The sequence below is a fragment of the Pleuronectes platessa genome, chromosome 9 (genome assembly GCF_947347685.1).
Source record: "Pleuronectes platessa chromosome 9, fPlePla1.1, whole genome shotgun sequence".
Classification (NCBI taxonomy): Eukaryota; Metazoa; Chordata; class Actinopteri; order Pleuronectiformes; family Pleuronectidae; genus Pleuronectes; species Pleuronectes platessa.
Genome location: NC_070634.1, coordinates 17,332,312 through 17,355,701, shown reverse-complemented (window position 1 = coordinate 17,355,701; position 23,390 = coordinate 17,332,312). Strand labels below are relative to the sequence as shown.

General features: G+C 41.2%; 1 protein-coding gene across 2 annotated transcripts in view; it reads right to left on the bottom strand.

Moving 5' to 3' along the window:
• negr1 (neuronal growth regulator 1) overlaps window positions 1–23,390 on the bottom strand; it is a 133,846-nt gene that overhangs the window by 27,018 nt on the left and 83,438 nt on the right. Inside the window, exons 5-7 of one of the 2 annotated variants that reach the window (XM_053431189.1) lie at window positions 16,515–16,635; window positions 14,132–14,280; window positions 4,523–4,564 (exon numbers count right to left, since the gene is read on the bottom strand). In XM_053431189.1, the coding sequence (XP_053287164.1) occupies window positions 4,523–4,564; window positions 14,132–14,280; window positions 16,515–16,635 (312 nt within the window). The remainder of the gene's footprint in view (window positions 1–4,522; window positions 4,565–14,131; window positions 14,281–16,514; window positions 16,636–23,390) is intronic. The other variant, XM_053431190.1, reaches the window with a different exon arrangement.

Genomic DNA, 23,390 nt, shown 5'->3' with positions numbered 1-23,390 from the left:
ATTCTTAATAAGGTAAATCCTCTCTCTGATGTTGTTATCTATATCGCGAATAAAGAAAGGTATCTGACCTATACGAATGATTCATAAAATGGTCCTCATTCAGCTGGTGAGACTTTCAATTCTAAACATCTATATAAAATAATGAAAAACTGTTTTTGTAGAATGCATACAGAAAATATGGAGCATTATTCTGGATTAAAAGTTAACAATTCTTAAAGGTCGCCCCTTTGTGAATCCCCTCAATACAGAGCAGGGCTGTGTTTTATGGCCTACTCCACGGTATTAACAAGAAACATAAACCTTCATGGGCTCATTAATCTCTCCTTCCTCTCTCTTACTGCTTCACACTGGGTCAAGGGGAGGGTCAAAAAAATGCTTCACATGACAAGCCTCCAAGATACATGACAGGTTAAAGAGTAACGTCCTCTGTAATTAGTTCAGATTATAAGAGATATCAGTGAAAACAAATCATACAGTATGAAAAATGAGGGCTAAGAATTGGATTAACGGGGTGAGAGGGAAACAGCATGTGGATCTTCTTCACTTAGCTCCACTCAGGCTGTCTGAATTGGGTTTGTTTGGGATTTAGCATGGCACATGGGAATCAAACACAGTCACACATTATGTTTAATGCATGCGATATTCCTGGAACCAGTAGCACTGTATTCTGTGACAAGAAATGTGAGTCTGTACGGTGTAAGTAACATTGTTTTTCTGTCAAGTGATTTTCAGAAAGAAACACAAGTGAAAGACGGTGGGAGCATATGCTTATCACAGATCTGCATTTCATCGGGATGACAGGGTGGCACTGAGCCACCTGCTTCAACGTATTGGAGCAGTGCTTTATGTTTAGGTAAATACATACAAATCCATATGTCAAACATAAAAAAACAGGCTGAAGAGCTTCACTGTCAATAAAAAGTAGAATTTTAAAGTTTTCCACAGAGATGGAGAAGCTTTCACGTTTGGTTGGTCGCAGAGTCGGAGAGTTTATGTCTGAGACTTCGACAAACATGACTATTTACTAGGAATAGATATTATTGAGGCCAGGGTGAAATCTCAAGTGTCAAAATAAAATAATAATGGAATAATATAATGAATAAATTAAATCCTACTCGAATTATCTTAAAATATTATTTTTATATTTTTGGAAACATAAATTCAATTTCCTGCTGACTCACAGCAGCTGAGAACATCAATAACGCACAACTCTCATAACGGCACTGTTGATATGGAGCTACAGCCAGAATGAGATTAGCTTAGCTTAGCATGAAGGTTGGAAACAGCAGGCTTAAGCCTGGTATTTACTTATGCCTGGAATCAATGCAGAAAAGTCTTAACCTGCGAGCATTGACACTTTTTTACTGTGTCTCAGTGTTGCTCTCTAATTACATTGCCAATGCCAGTGGGTGGTAGGGTCATGTTGGAGTTGGAACTAATACATGTTGAATAAGAAGTATCTTTACTCCACTGCAGGAAAGGGTGATGATGGGTACAGCCATTGAACCGAATGAGACATAGTCTATGTGTAGTTACACTTCTCAGGAGGTGCATGAGAAGCTAAGGCGAGGGGATCGTACCTATGTTGTGACTAGGCCACACCTTTAGCATCAATTCAAGGCGGCAATATAAATTTGCCTGTAGACTTTGCTCACAGTTGCGTCTTAGAGAATCATGCGCAAGCGATAGCCTGAAGAGCGCTGGCTTCCTGAATGCACTCTCCATCTGACACAGTTCGTCAAAGGATGAGTGGGAGGGGTTATACAGGACGCTGTTCATCATGTCCGCCGCCTCCTCTTTGGTGCTGCCTCCAGAGTTTTCAGTTCCAGCCCAGCTACTGAGCTGGCCTCCGTCACTAGTTAAATGAGTCGGATAGCATCATCAGGGTTGATGCCGCCTCCCCAGCACACGAGAGCCCAGAACAGTGCCCTGGCCACTGTTTCCGCAGCTTGTCGGACACACTCAAACAACTCTGATTCCTCAGAGAACTATCTGTAATCGCTCTTTCTCAAGAGAGTACTGTTGAGTGACCAGTCGGTATTATTATGTTTTAGTTCATTTGGAGGGTGTATGATTCCCCCCCCTCACTCTGGATGATAAACAGAGTCTTTAGTTCGTGGTAAGTGACCACTTTACAGACTTACAATGATAAATTAGTTCTGCAGAATATTCAGGATAACTTTTAATTTGTATAGGCTATGAATTCTAAGTTTAGTATTATCTAAAGAGCCTCATTGCAATTCAGATGCACAATTCTTGTTTTGATTATCCAAGAAATCCATACTGCACTGTATTTACTGTATACAATAAAGCCAGTTGTGGTCTACTTTGACTCAGTTAGGTCCCAAATAGGCTAAGATACCTTCTGTTTAAAAAACATTAAGTTTGTTTCCAAAACGTGAGATTAATTTAATTGCAATATTGCACTTATCTTATTCAGTTTAATTAACATACACTTTTTGTTTAACGGCTGTTTTCCAGGTGGTTTTTCTTACTGTTGTACCATCTGTCAAGCAGCCACTGATTTCATTCTTTCAGGATAATTCCAGAGACCTCAAGCTTGCTCAGGATACCAGTCTTGCTGGGCTGTACTTTAGTTGCAAATTGCAGTTGAAAAAAACAGCAGTTGTTGTCTTTGAAATATCAGAGTATAGAAGCTCTGAATAGAAACAATCTAATATCCAACATGCAAGTAGGATCCAATTAACCTGCTCAGTAACATCTTGGCACATCTGACTTTTTATTAGAGTAGTACTGGCACAGCAATTTTAGAAATAAAAGCACAATGACTGATGCTGGTTATTAACTTTGTTTTCTCTCTGTAATTTGATTTCTTTTGTCATTTTCTCTGGATCAATGGACTGAAACATGCACTGCAAGTGCTATGGGTGAGCAATTTTTCTATTTCAGATCACCTGAACTGCTTACCTAACAGACTAGAATTTCATTCCTTATTTTGGGAGTACATCTTCCCGAACTCACTCACGGGGGAAATAAGAGCAGATAATAACCTGTTCAAATTAATTATTAAACTTGATTAAACAATGGTTGGCACAAACAGTCATTTCGCAGGGATCTAAAATAATTCCCTTCGCCAAGCCACTTAGGGGGAGCATAAAAAAATTAACACCTCAAATACAACTTGGAACCGAACAAGAACAGTGGGTCTGTGAGTTGGTTTATCTACACGATTGAAACCACTGGTGTTCCTTTGGACCATGAAATTGTAATTTGTTCTGCAAGCATTACATCAAATCACAGTTCAGGGCCATGCCAGGACTGTTCATTGCCGCTTAGCTTATTTTAACTTGTTATCTGACAATATCTCTGTGGATAATTATATTTGGCTCAGATAGCCAGGTAGAGAATACACATAGAAAAACACGATCTAATCCAGGGCTGTGCCAGGTGGAAACCGAAGGCCTCGAGCCACAGATAATGATGAAAAAATCACTCTCAGCAGATCCAACAAGCAATATGAATCCTTACATGCGATTATGATTTGTACTGTTAGTGCAGATGCATTTGAGTATGTTTGAATATTTCAACATGTTTTCATCCCGGTGTCTATTGTGTATGTCTGTGGCAGTGAAAGCTTTTTAATGCCAGTGCTTGTCTGCATGTTTCTGTGCGCATGAACAGTATTAAGCAAAAATAATGTAACCAGCATAAGAGATTACATTCTTCGACTTGCTTAAAACCATTAGAGAGGAAGAAAAGACGACCAAGCAGAGGGGATTACTCTGGGCTGAAATGTGGAAGCGGCAGAATACAGCGACGGGGGAAACAAGGGCGACATTGACAGTGTAGCACCGACAACAGCACTAGCGAGAGATCAGGTTAAAGAGGCTGGCAGAGCTCCAACTGATTGTTCTAGGAAGAGGAAAGAGCAGAGAGAGAAAGGAGAGAGAGGGATATAGGAGGATTAAGACACTGGAAGAGAGAAAGAGAGGGAGGCAGAAGGGAAATGATAAAACTACAAAGGCAGCAGAGATTCCATCTCACAAACAACAAACCAAGGGCCTTTGCCACCAACAGCATCCTGCCTTTGATGTATACTGCATTTATCTAGCACTGAGGAGTAGGAAAGTGGTGGTGTTGGTGGTGAGGAAGGCAAGAAGAGAAGAAGAAGAAGAAGAAAAGAAGAAGAAGCCATCAGCATTATGAGAAGCATCAGACCCAGAGGCATACTGTATGGAACAGCCACTTTTGATGACTACTATTCTTTGCTCCACGTTGAGGTGGCGGCGGCAGAAGTGGGGTTTAATGAAGGGAGGGGGGGGGGGGGGCAGGGTGTTGCAATGATACTTGTCTGCATTACTATGTGTAGCCAGGCTATAGAAACCAAAAAGGAAATGCAAATTAAAAAAAAAAGGACATACAATGAAGCTGTACGCCCAGAGGTCATTCCAGCCAGCCAATTGAAATAAATCAAGATGAAGGAGAGGACTTCGGCTCAGGTTAGTATGAGGCAGCGGACCTCTTTGCTGATTTGGTGTACAGCATGGTGACATATACTGACCTGGGCTTGAGACAGCACTAGTGGTGGTGGGTTCAATAATTGCTACAGGGGAGGAGAGGAGGGGGAAGAGGGAGGGGGAGGGAAAGAGGACATTCATGTATTATTAACAGAATGGAGACGTAAAAAATAAAAAAATAAAAAATGCATGCAAGGACAAAAGGACAGGGAATGGAGACAAATCCTCTCCATGCATTAAGGGGGGGGTGTTTTCTGTGGCAAGATGCAAGCGCTGCATGCTCATAAACTACACGTCCCACTTGCCTCAGATTTGCATGGGTTACTTCTCAGACAAAAACGGAGGGGAACCTGGGAACTGGGGCTGGTCCAACGCCCTGAAGGGGCTTTGTGATCTGATAACAACTTTCATCATAGTTGTGGTATGCTAAACAACTTGCAGTGTCCCACTTTGATGGTGGAAGATCACATCATGATCGTATAGCACCCATAATTTCATCTACACCTTCCGGGTAGTCCTTAAATCACATCAGTTTGATTTTATTTCCCCTCTCCACAGTCTTTTACACATTGCATCCTCCTTTTAGTTTTCATGAGCCATAGGCTGAATAAAGCTAAAACAGCCCAGAAACTGATGCCACCATCTTGCGTGTGAGATGTTATTAGGAACCAGAGACTAGAACCTGCAACCCCTGAGCTATAAAAAACTTACTAACCAAAATTATATCTATAACATAAAGAAACCGATGAGATTATGTATTTTTTTGTCCCATATTGTGGCAAATGAAGTTCTACTTTTGATGAGGTTATCGATTCCAAGTACCAAACACTTCTGACTCACGGCTGAAATCATATACTGCAGTGCGACATAAATTATTTAATGCTAGTTTGGAATGAAGTTATTCATGTAATGTAAACATTCCTACCCATTTGAGCTGATTTAAATAAATAAATAACAGAGCTTTTTCTGTTTGGTAAACAAGCACTAAGTTTTAGATGAGATGTTAGCAACCTATTGCAGTGACTCAGCGGAGCAGCGGAGTGTGTGTTCCGTTTCCTTTCCCTCAAGTTCCGGGAGTATCATACAGAAGCTACGCAATTCTTTTAATCATCCGCTTATAGTAATGAATTTGGTCCGGGACAAACGGGATCACAATAAGTGCTTTCCACTGTACTAGAGTTCTTTTGCAAGGTGGAGGCGGCACGGAATTTGACGGAGGCGGCTGCTTCTCGATTCTCTATACAGGAAGAACCCTGCACGAGAGCTCAACTCAGAGAGATGCAGTGCTCGGGTTCATAGGGTTGTTTTTGGCTTTGTGATTTTGACATACAAATACAGGAACTTATACTTGCAGCTCCAAAAATCTATTTATGCTCCCAACAAAGGTATAAACCACCTTTCTCCAGAAGGCTTCATGGCGGTGTAGTAGCTTATCTCTCACAAGGGAAACCATGGCAGCCATGATTACACCTCACACGTAACCGCACACAAAAATAATACGACTTTATGTTGTTGCAGTGAGCTGCTGTATCTAGGCCACGCGGTAGCGCAGGGGCCTACTTTTCTCTCCGTTTTAATCCATTTACATGGGAACTCAATATGGCCGTTTGAATTGTGGGACAAATGGGTCTGTGCCATCGTCGACACCAGGCTCTCAGTCTGTGATCTCTGTGTCGCTTCTCTGAAGTGTGATCTGCGTAAATGACTGTGTTGCTGTTACGCCATCGACAACAAAACCTTTGCTTTCAATTGATTTCATCATTCAATTTGAAAGGGGGAATTGTGTGGGAATCAGTATTCATATATGGCATGATATGGCTTTTCCATTGGTATATTGGTGGAGAAATGGTCGAATTAATCTTTTCTTCCACGATGTTTCCACTTTAGGTACTCCTGAGGGAGCCGATATGTGAAGACAGTTTATTTTTAGTTCTTTCTTCAAACAGGCGGCTTGGTGTTATCTGATTAATACTTGAGCATGAATTCACCAATGAATCATTTCATGAGCTCTCAGACACTCTTCCATTACTGTGGAACATATCTTTTGACATGCAATCTCTCCCTCACAGCGCCAATCTGACTCGGACTCCTTCTCTCCTTCAGTAGAGCAATGCATCGTTTCACGTACTGTATATGGCAGTCGAACTATAGCACAGTCTGCTCACTTGTGAGATAAAATACATTAGTTTTCACAGCTATTACATTTCATGGAATGCTATTCTCTTTGTTCTCTGTAGACAGGATATTGTAAGAGATTTATGAGTCATGAAATCAATGTTCATGTTGGGCCGGGCTCAGGGTTTGCTCATCACAAGCTTAATTTTAAGTTAATACTTGGGGTTGCACACATCAAATACGGTTTATGGACTCTTGCCAGCCTTTACACAAAAATGAGGTGTGTTAAAAGCTACATTTCACAATAACAAAGACAAGATAGCAAAGCAAAATAACAATCCAACTAATAAAGCCTGTAGCCCAGTAAAAAACTTAGTAAGCATCCATTAAAGTAATAGTTTTGGAGGATAAATAATCCACTGCTCCATTTGAGAAAATGCAGTTATTATCATGCAGCAACACATTGTTTGTTTGAACTGTTCCATCTATTCTTATACATGTATCCCTGCAGGATAATAAAATGGTGGACGTTAAAGGTATACGTAAAAGGATCTACTTTGTATTTTTGTTGCTGAGCTGGGCATGTATTCATGTTAGTCTTTTAGTGCATGCAAGTCCCTCTCTGTGAATCCATTACCCCCTATCACATTTATAAGCCCCTATGGCTCCACTTGTGATCTACAGATATAAACATCATAACCCAGTGGACACGTGAATCTTTGCCCCCTTCACCTGCACACCACAATTCTGCTGATCCAGAAACACAGCGGCTGCACCTTATCTTTACAGTCTGTGGGATGCACACCACACGGCATGGCTGCGCTAACAATGCTAGTCACGCTAACTAGTTGCATCCCTGCTGACTGGAATGCCTCACACAGAGGCTCAGACACTGACAGGAGCACCAACCTGCGGATAAGACATGATGGATCCATACCACCGGTCTGCGTGGCCCATAGCTAAACAGTTTTTTGTTGTTTCTCTTGTTTTGTACAAAGAGCAACTTAATTCAGTTGTGCTTCTGCTTGTGTGTTTAGGGGTCACATTCACAGGACACAGGCAAAACCTTGCTGAGCAAATGTAGGGAGTGGGAGGCTTGGTTATCTGGTCTTAGTCCAAGATGCTGGTGCTAATGTGACATCGAGATGCAGTGAATATCGTATATATAACCTTTAAAGACTGTGAGTCATCTAATTAGTTAGTCATCCAATGTCATTTTTAATGTTGCCCAGAGTGTGTATCATCCTGTGGGCGTCCACTGGGCTCAGTCATCCAGGGACAAATGGCCCTAGCAGTGCATCTGGCCTCCTATCGGTGTCGATGAAGGTGGGTGGGGTGTGGGTGGGTAAAACGTCCATGGCCCGCTGGGCTACGGGATGAACAGTGCTACAGCACAAAACATTTCCTCATCGCAGTGTGACTGGAAAATGTTAATGTCTTTTCTGATTGTCTAAATATGGAAATGCAGGCTTTCAAATGAGAGGTAAATGGGGCAACACTGTAAGGGTGCTTTTGGGGATAATAAAGGACACTGCGAACTCACTGTTCACTTTATCCAGCTTATTTTGACATGCAAGTATTTTAAGATTAAACCCCCTAAAACTATGTCAAACAGAATACTACTTTAGGATACTCCTATATCAATGTTATTGATTTTGACTAGTAGATGTTGCCAGCGCAAAATTTGTCTTATGAGACACGCAGACAAATAAATAGAAGTTTAATAGGTTTTTTTAACACAAAGATGAATACATCTCCCTAGAATGTGATACACTGCCTCCCTATCCCCAAATGGCTTCAACACCATTCCCCTGCATTTTGAGCTGTTATCATGCACCTACATTTCAGGTTGCACCTTTTATCTCCCATTTTCCTGCAACCCTGCTCCACGAGTCAGGTACAATCACACGGCGTGGAGACAAACAACATCATCAACAACAATGGCAGATGAGGAGACATGTCGAAATGACACCTACACATGAGGTGATTGATAAGCGTGACAAACAAACACGACGTTCATTAACCAACTAGCCAGCAGTGTCTCTCCTGCCTGGGGGAGGCTGAGCACTGACGGAAAGAGAAAAACTCTTTTTCTCCCCCATCAGTCTCTTCTGATTACTGCTCAGAGGGGGGAGGAAGAGAGAGAGGGGGGCAGGAAATGAAGTCAGGGGTATAGCTGGAGAAAATCTCCTCCAGGGCTAAGCCGAGGTGGGCCGGGGGATAAGAGCTTGACCAATTAAGCTGGAGGACTCCTCAGAAAATAGGAGTGAGCAGCCTCAGTCTATTCATTGCAGTTCACTTCCATCCAGCACATGAAATTGGAAGTTGAAATAGGGATTGCCCGTGATTGTTACTACCTCGCTAAAATCATAAGTTGTGTGTGTGCGAGTCTGGTGTGCATGTAGTGCATGTGTACGTGCAAGAAGAAACTGTGGTAGATATAACCTACAGTGAATGCTTTGGTACATATAAAAATAATTGTTATGTCAATTCTTCTTTTGCTCCTGTATTTTCCTGTTTATCAGGAACACTGAAGAAACTCCCATTAAAGATTAACTGTTTGATCTTCTTAATATTAGTCATTGTGTGAATTGAGTGTACAGATGACCACAGTTTGTGCCTTATGAAATAACATTACATGCAATGTTTAAGAGCTAAAAATAAAATAAGCAGTAATTCAAAACAACCGAAAGGAAATGACATATGCTGTTGCTTTCTTTGTAAACAATAGGTAAAGCATTAACACTTTAATGTGAGTGTGATTATAAAATAGCAACATGTTTGGATTGTATATGAATAAATCTGATAATAATTTTTTTATTTTCAGTTATAAATCGCTTAGAATTCTAAAGTATTTTTTGTATCCTGATGGTTTGAAGAATCAAATCAGAGGATTCTGAAAACGCCTTGAGAACCACAGTAGTACCAGCTTGACGTGGGCTACACTCAAGTGGGAACTAATGTGTGAAACATTCTGCAGTTGTCTCACGATGTTATACTCAATATGTGTCTGAAGGAGAGGTATAGCAGGTCGCTCCTTCCTGCAGCTATACATCCAGCTCTGCTCCCAGTAGACCACATGCACATTAGACTGTATGACTCACTCAGGGTTTCAACTAATTCAACTGTGCAATAATAACGGTTAAATCAATATGACATATGTGCAATACTTTGACAGTTTTCATTTATTATTGTTCATTGCGTTTATACTGTGAGTGTATTTCAATATCTTCTCTTCTCGTATCTTGTGTTCACATGGTGAAAATAGAAATATAAGACAAAATGTTAACAATATCATCAACTAAATGTTATTGGCAAATGATCAGACAGAATGTAACACTGGTATTTGTGTTGTGTCTCTGCTTACCAACAATAGGCTATATAGATGAATGACTGCATTGTCAAACATCATCACTACACTTAGTCACATTGTCTTAAATATAAATATGTTACTTCACCTGTCTACAAGCGTTTGGGCTGTGAAACCAGCAGGTTTTCTTTTATTTCAATTTGACATTCAATTCCTTCTTCCTCCTCTTTTTGGTGTCAGATTTGCAAGTTGTTATATGTTATCACAGACACTCATTTTTAACTATAGTCATCTGTTTTCACAAGCAATTCCCGCTGATGTGCTCATGTTGAGTCGTCTACAGTAATTACCCTACAAACATTTGCTAAGCCAGCACTAATGGTTTATTAACTAAACTATATTATACATGACAACAAACATGCTGACTGCTTCATCTGTCCACAAAAGCTATTTGGATAGTTCTAATTTATGGTTATGAATATACATTGTCCAGGTCCAATAAAGTCCAGGTGAATCAACAAATACTCAGCACCTGCTGTATTTGAAAACTTCTGTTTTTCTATGAATCTGGCATCTTTCTTAGTTTAAATACAAATGAGTGGATCTAGTCTCACACAGCAGGCTTTCTATTCCAGTCTGACAACTTTCATTTGGACAAATTCTAATATAAACTGACAATAACAAAACAAAAAAATCAAACATTAACGCTATAATTGTCTCAGAAAGCCGATACATCATTAATGGCGAATGCTTTTCTATAATACACACTTTGTGGTTCGATTTGATCCCGAGAGTGGAGGAAAATACAATTGAAGGTACTGAGATGCAGAAATTAATCACAGCATGAACTGCACCTGTACAAGCGCTGTATTCAATTAAAGACAAATTTTCCATCTGTAAACATAGAAACAAAACAAATCCTCCAAAGTTATTTCCAAGCTATCATCCAAGCCTGTTATCTTGTACAATTCATTACACCTTCGTAACTTAACAATTGCTCAGAAGCACAGACAATTATGCCAAGTGCTTTTCCATCGTATTATTCGTTCATTCACTGATGACACTGGGTATTGTGTTATTCAAAATGCGATCAGGTATAAAAAGCTCTATGCACACACAAGCACACACAGAGTACTCCAACAAGTGGTGGCAAAGAGGTTGAACGCTTTCTCTCTGCTCTAAAGAACCCAGCTTGTGTTTTACCACAGCTTTTAACACGCTGCTTAAAGTGGTACTTAGCTGAACAAGATCACAATCCCTGACTGGTGGTTTACCAGCACAAAAACCCACATGGTCTATCCTAACTGACAGTTATGAATTCTAACCACCAAAGATAGTGAGGACATGGCCATTCAGCTCATCCCAGGTAGCCATGAAGTGGTGAGAATCTACCACATCAATGTACATGAAGCCATAATACAATTTGTTATTCTCCGCAATTGACTCTCTTGATAATTTCTTTTCTCTCCTCAGGAACAGAAGGTTAGATCAACTTCATACTTTCATCAAAGCTGGAGCTACACTTTGACAACCGCTTTAACACAAGGGAGGCGGGTTTAGGGTTAAGTCTTCCACGCCTCTGCAAAAAGTAATCGGATCATCCTAAATCACACGATTGACCTAGTTTGTGTACAAGTAAAAAAAAATGCATTATCCAACCTTAATAAAAAGCGAAGAAAACCAGAAGACGGGAAATGTCTGCACACCAGTTGACGTTCCCATGCAGAAACCTTTTGGCACAAGCCCTTCTTTGGACATAGATGATCTTTGACCCCGGCGAGGCAGGTTTAGGGTTAAATACGATTACTTTTTCAAGATGTAAGGGAGCCACTTCAAAAAGTTTGAATCCCTGTGACTTTCCCTGAGAGAAAGCTGTCCAGAGCATGATCATGGCCAACCTTTCACTGGACTAATTTAAAGTAACTCTCTTACGTTAAAGACAAAACAGATTTACGCAGCTCAAGGATGAGGACCTTTCAACTGCTGAATCATGACAACAGACGCATGAAGGTGAGCCCTGAATGCTTAGTATTTTGCTTTGTAGTTAATCTCCAGTGCCTGCATTAAACAGATTATTCAATGGCAATGACCGCTACTTGACCTTATCAATTCATTTGCATCTACTGAACCCTTTACTGTAATGGAAACAATGGAGGAAACTACTGTATCTTCACATACATACTCAATTTCTTCACCGCAAACCACCCTCATTCTGTTGCCACTTATAATTCACCTCAATGAATGATGTTCTATCAAATATGCATGCCCCCCCCCCCCCCCCCCCCCCCCCACCTTGCTCATCAATAGCTATCGACTGATTCTAAAATAGCAATCCAAAGTCACCCGTGGTGAAATCTAACCTCTGGGTTTTGTTTTTTGCGTCAGTGTACCCGCGAGAGTGTGCGCTGCAGCGATTGCTTGCCATTTCTCATTAGGAGCGACAGCAGAATTGGCCTTCCCTCCATTAGTGGAGATCATGAGAGAGAAAGGGAAGGAAAGAGAAAGGCTGACAGAGAGAGAGAGAAAAAGAAGAGAGACAAGGGTGGGAGTCAGCAAGAGAGGACGAAAGAGCGAGGGAGCAAGAGAGTGAGATAAGAGAATCAGATAAACAAAGCCATGATACCAAGAGAGACAAAGAGATAAAGAGAGGGAAGAGAGACGTTGGAGGTGGCAGCACAGGAAGCTGCCTCCTCTGTCTATTCTGAGGGTTTCTTTGCCGCTCTGCCTTTGAGGCCTCGCTGGTGTCACATTAAGATCATCCATTTGAGGATCTGAGACGAGGCTTTGATGTTCTTTGTGCATACACAAACAGGAGAGTGGAGTGCTCCTTTGACAATTGCCAACTCTACAGAAATATCTTTTTGTATTCCGAGTCTCTGGCCTGCTAGGGACAATGTTATCATCAGAGGGTGCAGCGCAAACCGGTGAATAATTTAATTCACCTGTTCATATTTCATCACTGAATACATTAAACTGATTTTTTTCCCCACACATACTCACTCTAAAACATTGAGGAAAATCTGCTCCCTAGCCCCTCGCTGTCGCTGCTGTTGTTGCTGCTTTGCAGGTACAGCAGGCAGATAAAATAACAGTGTAGAAACATGAAATACCTTCCACAAAGTAAAGTACAAAGCTCCTGAACTTTGAGATTGTATGTAGACATCTTTGAGTTTTAAAGAGGTCTGTATTCATAGAGAAGAACGACTGTGGACTGGAACTTGTTTAAAAGGATTTTGCGCAGGATTTCCTTTTTTGAAATATAAGAAAATCAACCACTCAACCCTTTCTGTGCATCATCCGTCATTGATGCCGATGAGTTTTCTACAAAGCATATCAGGATCTTTACATGTTTTACATGGATATCATGCCAGTTAAATGGCAAAGACTGGAAAAATAATCCCTCTGCTACACATAATTTCTGAGCCTTTTGTAAGCAGTAAATATTTCTGAATGTCTGATTATGCTGTGGAGAATTTATTAAAAAATTACATTTAAGATTAATCTCCATGGCCCTCAGAGGATAAGCGCTCGAGCTAATGAATGAGTGAATGGATTTAAAATTATTTGCTCTTTATTTGTATACATTGCTTTGGGCTTTCAGTCCGTTAAGGCACAGTGTTGATGATTATAATCACCCTCTTCTTTATCACCTAAATGTATGTAAGTTTGTTTCCAGAAATATATTCAATAACTCTGCAGTCTTTCACTGATGCACCAGCAGCTTGGCCTTTAATTATTTGGCTCTTCTCACATTCAGATAAACACCTTATGGCGCTTTCGAATCCATGAAAGGGCTGGCTCTCAGACCTCTGTAAATTCTGAAACATACTCCTACTTGATTTCCAGCGTAACATTAATGACCTGTGTGGATGCCTTTGTAATTGCAAAGCCCTCACCTCAAAGAAACATTTATTTTTCAGCTGGTGTGTTTTCTTTTCCAGTACACATGCACTGGTGGATTCTGAAAGCAGACATACACCAACACACCCACACACATACACATACATACAGACTTAGCAACTACTTTAGACAGCCAACATTCACAACACTGATGACTAGGAAATGGGAAACAACTTCTGCTGATGATATGTGGGCACTCAGCTGCAGCACTGGGTTTAACTTTAAAACTTCTGAGGGCATACACCCCCAGTGAGTTCTACAACACCATTTCAGCCCTCTGACTCTTCACAACTCCAGACAGTCACAAGCAGGTAGAAAGACAACTTACGAATGAGAGGCACACTGGCGTTAGCCGTCCCGAGCTTGTTGGAGGCGACACATGTGTAGTTCCCGTAACGATCCTCTGTCATGTTGGTCACTGTGAGGACTGATCTGGAGCTGGGGCTCTTGATGTCGATGCCTTGACCTTTGATAATCCTGAAAAACAGAACCCAATCAATACAAATGAAGCTTGTGTTCCTCACACAAAGACACACACAGTTTCAGGTAGAGACAGCGTTGAAAGACAGCACAAATGTTAGTCATCTTTAAGTGGAATCCTCAGAATGTACAGTGCTTCATCGCCCTCTTCAACAAATCTGTTTATCCTGTGGTCCTTCACTTGGTCCTTGGAGAGTTGCTCTGGGGGGAAACCGCTGGGTGCCACTTGACATCTTGGTTATTATTTTGATGCAGTCGATGAGGATTACTATGAATCCTATTCCAGTTGGGACTGGCATCTTAGCATCGTAGAATTAACAAATGTTCAATTGTTCACTTTGATATCCGTGATGATCTTTAACAGCCTGTAGTGACTATATATCACTCTGTAAGGGAAATTACCACAAATCCTGATTGTGGGATTATTGTGGATATAAATTTGATTTGTGTTGCTGCAACAGTTTCACATTATGAATCATAACAACCTTCAGACAGGGACGCGTGTTTCTATCCTAGCTCTACTTTGGCCCATGACCTCCAGCCTGGCTCAAGTTGCTGTGGCTCGAGTTGTGACCTTATGTCCAGCAAATATCTTCAAATCTGTTGTTCCCTCTGCGACAACAACTTGTGTTAGCTGAGCATTCTCTGATAATTTTGGTGGGTGTCTCGCCTCCTCACCATGAAACTAGTTAAAGAGGCATCCCAAACACACACACACACACACACACACACACACACACACACACACACACACACACACACACACACACACACACACACACACACACACACACACACACACACACACACACACACACACACATCAACACTCACCAACTTCCATTCAAGAATGGGAGCAGTGAAAAACCAATGGAGAGATTTGCTTGTCAAATCTGTGAAAGTACTTCCAATAGACACAGACTGGCAGCAGCCGTGATGGAATAACTGCATCAATACATAGCCAAAATGAGAGGTGGCCCTCACTTCACATGCACATCAAATTGGTAATAAAACAGTTACAGCCAGTGTTAATGTTTTACAGAAATTACACATGTTCAGTGCAAGTCCGCGAAAATGATTAAATTAAGAAATCCCCATTTAGCCATGTAAGAAGTCACAGAAAGAACAAGTCCTTGAATTAAGTAAAGAAGAAACCTGCCAACTTGCCTTCTTAGCAATTTGAATAAATTGAATCCAGCCCATAATTACAATTAGCACAGTGTGAGTTGATGATTGAAATTGTGCTCACCAGGAGTGAGTAAATTATGGGTAATGGGGGTAATTTGGTTTTTAAATTCAAGAACTGACACTTGAATCGCAGCTGATTGATGTATGTGCCATGAATGATTTGAGCCAGTTGTCAGGTGAGGACAAGGCACAAATGACGTCTGTTGGAACATTTCTGTGAACTCTCCCCAGAGACTGGACGAGTAGAAGAAGAAACAAACGCCCTGTCTGACAGGAATCTGACAAACACAAAACAAATTAGACCAAAACACCTTTTCTAGCATGTGCTTGTTCACAATAAGGCCTCCGTCTTGGCTTAATGTCAGCATGAAAGATGGAAGTTTAGACTTCACCTTGAAACACACTGAGTCTCCAGACTTTCTGGTGGAGTTTGGATGAAAATGTATTTAGTCATAATCCAACAATCTCAAACAAAATATTCACGCTTTCCAAAAGCTATTAAGCTAAGTGAATAGCAGGTATTAGCTTTAAGGGTTCGCATACATATTTAAGGCATGGTAACACATTAATAAATGCAGGCAATTGATAATCTGCCAAGGTGGATTACGTATCTTCACTTGCGGAATGCGGGCACTTCAGGATGTGACATAGTGTGGTCTGAAGTCCATCATTTGAGATGCGGTTTTAATTTAAAAACAAAAATTACTACTGTGTTTTGTTTAGACATCTTAGATGTTAAAATGTATAAAGGTAGAAAACCTACCTATCACACTGGTTGTTAAATAGGTGAAAAGAGCAACAAAGTACCTGTTATCAATGTCATACATTAGCTACAAACATGTTTACACTATGGCTGTAAAATACAAAATATTCCAAGCAAAGTTTAAACAATACTTAATATCTGGCACTTGTTTCAAGATGCCTGGAATAAAGCCAATGGCTGCTGGCAAAAAGAGGGATCTGTGACACAACAAAGAGGCATCCATTGGAAGTGGGTGATGCTGCTGATATCGAAATAGCTCATACAATAAAGCTGGGCTCACCTTTTCTCACCCTTGTACCACTCAAATGTTGGAGAAGGCACAGCAGCCGCCTCGCACCTGAGCAGAGCTGTGCGCCCCAGACCAACTCCATGGCTTTTCATCTCATGGATAGATGGGGCAACTGGAGAAAAAACAGAGAAACACAATGTGTTAGCAGAGAAAAATACCGGTGTAGAGATACATCTGTTATCACAGGCATAAAGGATATCTTAAGGGAAAAGGTTTAAGTGCCAGTCAGACTCAGAGCAATGGAAGAATGAGAGCTGTTGGACTTGAAAGTGACAGCCACAGACTTTGTGGTCAGTGCACACATTGCATAGTGTAAACTCAAAACTCGGAATCTACAGAGGTGCAGTTGGGGAGGGGAGAGGGCAGCCATCCCCAGCGTTAGGAAAAGAAATGAATTGCACTGCATGGTGATAAATGGCTTAATGGAAGTTCAAAGGCTCAATGGCGGAGGCAGGTTCTGTGAATGCGGAATGAGGATCCTTTCATGTGCTGAAATGTGCTGTAAATCTCTTTGCGTGTGTCATGAAGCCAGCTTTACATACGGACAGACTCTTAAGCAGCCAAGTCCTTTTGTACTTCAAATATTTACCCTGCTTATAGTTACACAGCCTTGAAAGAAAGAAAATTAATAAATTGAAGTTGTATAGAAATGCAACGATTGATAGAACCAGCCAGACAAAAGGATTTTTAAACACTCGTACATTTCCCTTAGTCACAAAATGACAATACAAATGTTTCACTGGTTACATGGGTATACTGGCCATTATCAGAGAAATGCAGAATTCATAACGTGTGGAGGGTAAGTGATTGAGGACGAGAAGTGTTGGCTCGAAGCTGCACTGCTCCTCACAGAACTAGTGGATAATACCCACTGGTATTATCATGACTGTTTCCCTGATTCTCCATAAATCAACGCTGGAGAACTAATCATTATAAGGTGCAGGGTTCAATCTGGCAGTGGGTATTGTGTAAACTCGGCTTGACTCCGAAAAGCTTGACAAATGATAAACAGCCAATCTGAGCAAACAATCACATTCACGGCCAGCTGACATACAATACAAGCAAAATGACTTTGTGTCGGTCGTATAGATTCTGATTAAAAGCCTGGTACATTATAATACATGGGAAAAAAGCCTGCACTCTATAGGGTCAGTCCTAAATGAAACAGTAAATTGCCCAGGCATGTCTGAAAGTAAGATGCGGTGTGTGGACTATTTATATTATTGACAAAAAGCCTTCAAGTACAACTTGTCAGTCAGGACTCAGGTCTGTATCCAATGGAATGGCCTGCAAACCTTTACCTGCATATGCATTTTGAAATGCTGAAAAGATTGACCCTGGTGTGGACTGCTGAATTTAGAATAGATTAGTCTCTCATCCAACTTGTATGAATCCATGTAGATTGATGAGGTGGGATGCAACAGATCTGTGTGAGGTGAAAAAAAAAAAGCATGTGAGCTGTGTGATCATATGTGAGAGGCACAGAGAGGTGACAGCGTGCTCTGTGATGATGGATGCCCTTTCCCCAACCTTCTTCTGCATCATAATGAGCACATTCATATGAAGAGAGTATGTTGATTTCTAGTCCTTGCATATTTGTGCCAATTATGCAGTAATTCCCTCTTCCGTGGCTGAGCTGAATAATCCGAAGGACTTGATGCCGTGAATCAAGTGCTGCGTTATGCTACAGCTTCTCCTGTTCATTTATCAGCAAATGAAAAGTTGAACGCCATGCTGCGGGGTATTGTTAGACCTTGACTGGCCGTGCTCGCTGTGCCTGCGTGCATTTGTACGTACAACCTGTGTGTGTGACTAACCTTGGATCGATGCAATATCTAAAGAACACTTTTCTGATTTCAGATCTCCATCTATTTTAATCACCCGCAAGCCTGACAGGTCGCAAAAACCATCCTACAACCCAGCTGGGAAACCTGACCAGCATCTTACAGCAGAGCCATAACTTATAGAAAAGAATACGAAGGCTTGTAATAAATCTGAGTGTTAAGTATTCGACAATGTACAACATAAATACTTAAAAAAGAAGCGGGAACAAGTAGATAACACTGCACAGCACATAAATATAAATACACAAAAGCAAGTATGATAAAATCAATGCATTACACTGTCTGACAGAGGCTCAGTGAATCCTCATAATCCTCCATTGGTGTCATTGTGCAGTGCCATTGATTATCTGAAGCCTCTGAAAGCGCCAGGGTGACCTGGCTGTCAAGCTGTACAGTTACTAGGACATTGGACACGCTGGCCCAGGCAGGGGTGTCAATACTTGAAACCTCACACACAAAGTCAATGTTGTTTATGGTTCTATCAAGATCACAAACCCACCGGCAATATATCCGCCTATTTGCTTCATGAGGGAGCCTTTCTGATGTGTTCCCTTTTGTTAAGAACTAAACTAAATGGATAAGCTATTTGCCAAATGGAACACTGTGTTTCTTCATTAGACTCAAAGTCGGAACTTGGATGGCTGCCCTTTCAGATGGTTGGTTTGAAAAAAAAAAAAAAACTAAGTTATAACGGATATCTTGCTGGTGAAAATATAGTATGAGCACCACAGGCTATCCCTCCTGGGGGTGTACATATACAATACAAACTATGATCCAGTGTCAATCCAGACATAGTGTGTAATCCATCACTGTCTATTTAATCAGGGGCACTGCTCTTAAAAGTTTACCAGACTAAAGTTTCTTTTGAGGAAACCTCAAAAGGAGTCAAATTGCCCTTTTGATCACTGAAGACATACAACTGTTGCAACGTGCCGGGATAAAGAAAATTATCCTCCACAGATTAATTTGTGGTCCAAAATGGTCAAATGTTATATGCATATCAATAATATGAAGTCTTTTCAATTTGGGACTTGGCAAGGGCTCTGTTAAGACTGATCACAGTCATAAAATCCAGCCCAATCCAATAATTTCAATTTCAACTTGCTGGCATGTCCTAAATCATCATATATTGTGCAACGCACCATCAGGATTTGGAGAGTAATGCAAAGTACTGCACTAAAAATCATGAAGGCCCAATAATCCAGGTAATTTAGTGTCTGGAGACTGCTGTTGTGGTGCTGTAAATCATGCCTGGAGTCATGGTGACTCCACCAGATGGGGGTGAGGGGTTGGGTCCAGGAATAGCACAGGCAAGGTGGAGAAATGGGCGCTGTAAAGCCCTGCCAGGTTGACAAATGGCCTGTTGTTGGTCGATCACAAGCCGACTTCCTTTACATTTACATTCTGTAAAGGTTGTCGTCAAATTAAAGACGCTGTTTCCAAAGTGTCTCTACAAAGCACATGAATACAAGCATGTTTAGGATGAACGAAATGTTTTCCCTCACTAATATGAATGGGACTAGTTTGTTGGGATAACACCACACCTTAATGTACAGGGCTTCACCGAGTTGTCTCTCTTAAGTTGTCCTCATGTGACTATTAATGATTAATTGGTGTGCTTTAAGATTGAATATGATTTATTTAGCTACAAACTATTGTTTGCCACGAGAACCCACAGAACGCAAGGCTTTTTAATTAAAAGATCAATTAATAACCCTACCTCTTCAGCCAGATTTGAAAATGAGTTTTCATTGCAATTACGAAATGGACTCATCAGTGCATGACTTATCAGCTTACACACAGAGACATTGTTCCCCACTGCCATCTGTAGGCTTCGTTGTCCTGTTTTTTGTCAGTCAGGAATGGTTCTGCTGCCAAGATTTATTAATTCATTAAGATTTCTATTCAGAACAGCTAGGGAACATTGTGTTCCTTCTTTTCACACAATGCAAAGCGTATAAATAACCAGCTTAGCGTACAAAACTGTGTGGGTCGTCAGCGGTAGGGATTCAATCTCCTTGTCCAAATTAAACAGTAAATGGTTGAAGGTACCCAAATTCCTACGTTTACACCGAATACAGAATGTTGGGGAGTTCTTATGAGGACCACTCTACAACCAACATATATATATATAGAAATACCCTAATGCATTAAGAAAGTTCAGTTGGACAGCTCCACTTTTGGAAACAATACAACATGATTTTGATTAGTCACAAGCAAACGGAAGAAGTCGCATTGTCAAACTGTCTTGAAGTGGCTCTATCAAGAACATTTATTCTGCAGAAGATCAAGATTCCACTCATTTATTCAAGCCCCACATGCAGCAAGGAATCCAAATAGCAATCAAGACGAGAGCTTTGGAAGGATGTAGAGAGATGGATTTACATCCAAACAGCTCGAGGGTACTGGCTTTAACTCTACTTAGGACTGGATCAGAATCCAATTCTAGGAAGCCTTCTCCTCTGAATTGTAAGCCACAGTATTTCAATGGACACAGCAAACTGTCTGCAAATGCTCAGCTGAGACCTTGAGTCTGATGTTCAAAAGACAACAACAGTCGAATGATCATTCATTTTACCTATGATCCATCCGCCTTATCAAACCACTGCAGAGAGGCAGAGCTGCTTGCCAGAACATACACACATGCATACATTTATTTTCTAGAAACCTTGTCTAACCTAAACTACTACTTGCTAAACCTTAACGTAAATCTTATAATGAAATGATTTACATTATGTGGAGATATATTCTCACAACGGACAGTGTAAAGACCACAGAGACCACAGGAGACACACACACAGACACACACACACACACACACATAGAGCTTGTATTTTATAAAATGTAAATGCACCTCTGCAAATGTCACAGTGAATAATTGTTCTACATGAATAAAAAATGACACCGTGCAAACATGCCAACACTCCACTAACTTGTTTACTTTGGTGTCTTTACTTGACATTGTAATTTTGGGTGGTCATGACGATGTGTCTCCTGACCACAAGTAAACAACTTTACCTCTTATTTATCCAACATGGTCATGACTCCCCTGAACAACTCTGTCAGGGGAGTCAGAGGAGCATGTTGTTGGTGTATCTCCCAGGGCAGGGCCTGAATCCCAAACAGGCCCCGGTGGCTGGGGCTTTACAGGGGAAGGCAGGATCGGAGCAAACAAAAGACAAGGTGATGTAAAGAATTCAAAGTATTCCAAGTACGTCACCGCATTTCAATTACGCTCAGGAAATCTGTAATGGCTGTAATTGCTCAAAGCAGTTCTAAGGTGGGTGCTAATAATTAATTAAAGAATGATCACAGTTTTGCTAGCCAATTACTGTAAGCAGCAAAGAAAAAGCGAGGTGCTCTTTTTTGGAAGAACACAGCAACGGTGAGTGTGTGAGCAGCATTCACAGCTGCAGGGCACTGGAGGAGGAAGGAGGCGTACAAATGGCTGGCAAACTCAGAGGCGCAGAGGGCACAGCTTCACTCTGCGAAACAAGTGAAACCTTGGCTTGAAAGAAAACAAGTGGTGTTGAAGAGAGAGCTAGTTCAAACCAGAGCCAAACATCTAGATAGGAGGGGACGGGATCACACAGAAGAAAAGAAGAAAAGTTACATGCGCTGTGTCAGAGGAACCCAATTATACCTCCATATGTGTCCAGCTGGGGCGGAGCTTACACGAGGAGGCTCTAGGAGTCTGAGTATTGTGCTCTATAGCTTTCTCTGCAACGTGACACTCACACATAACCAGTATCTCCCATCAACATAATTCAAAGGTGAGAAAAAAAATTCCCAAATAAAGACAGGGTCTTCCTACTCCACATCCATAATTCGGACAACTGTGCGACTAAGATGACATCAACTGATTTGTCTTCGTGGGGACATTTATTTCCTGAAAATGGACTTGTGTCTGCTTTGTGATCATCACATGGACGGAGAGAGACGATCGGAACATCTGGCGCGCTATCAAGTCCACATCGGTTAAAGCAAATGAAGCAGCGTGGAGCAAATCAAAACGCAGCAAAGCAAGACAGTTCGTCTTGTGTTCTTTCCACGTGTGACAAAAGTTTGTGCAACCTGTCAGATCCCATCTTTCAATATAGCGGTGTTCAAACTCTGCAGCGTCACTCACTCACGAGCGAGTGGGAGCCGACAGTTATCTCCGGAGGGGGAGAGATTTCTTAACAGCGAGGGTAAGGTCAGAATTCTTTAATTCCTCCGCTTGAAAAAAAATCTTTCATGTGTATGTATTTAGTATTGAAAGCTTTTATTCTGAAAGAAGGCGGATTCATGAAATAATCAATCACTGGCTTTTTATCTCAGGTGGAGGTTTTCAAAGGTGGTTCCCTTCTCATTCCTCCCTCCAGCTCAGCCCCCTAGATGTGATCTTCACGCCTTTGAGTCACACTGTGAGAGATTCAGCCAATAGCTGCAGCCCCCCGCAGGGAAGATGAATATGTAAATTCGAAAAGTAGGTCAGAGATCAAATTTCATCAGGTAGAAAAGAGAAATCACAGAAATTTCCTTTCACCGAGTGGGGCTTTTGAGCCCATCTGAGGCGAGCGTGACCCCCTGCGCGACTGCCATCATTCAGGTCCGGCTGATGAAAGCACCCAGTCACCATTCATTCATCAGCAGACGTGTGAAAACAAGAGGCACAGGCCAATCATTTAATTAGTGCTGTGTGATTAAGGTGGTCTTTTGAGCCTTAGAGGCATTCAGGCAGAGGTTAAATGTACCGGACTTAACACTTGGAAAGCGCTGCACGGTGACAATGTCTCCTCATATCATAGAAAGCCAAATGGCAGGCTTAGTGTTACGGAAGGCCTTGTGTTATTAAAACTCCAAACATGCTAGAGCTTAATTTTGTTTTCATTACTCTGGTTTGCTTATTTTAATTAGTGCCCTTAATCTGCAATTAGCCCAGAGGTCAACTATACTCTCCGCTTATAAAGGAATTGTTATGAAAGCAGAGAGAAACTGTTGGGACATGTACTTAATTAGACTGTTAACCCATGAAACGTCA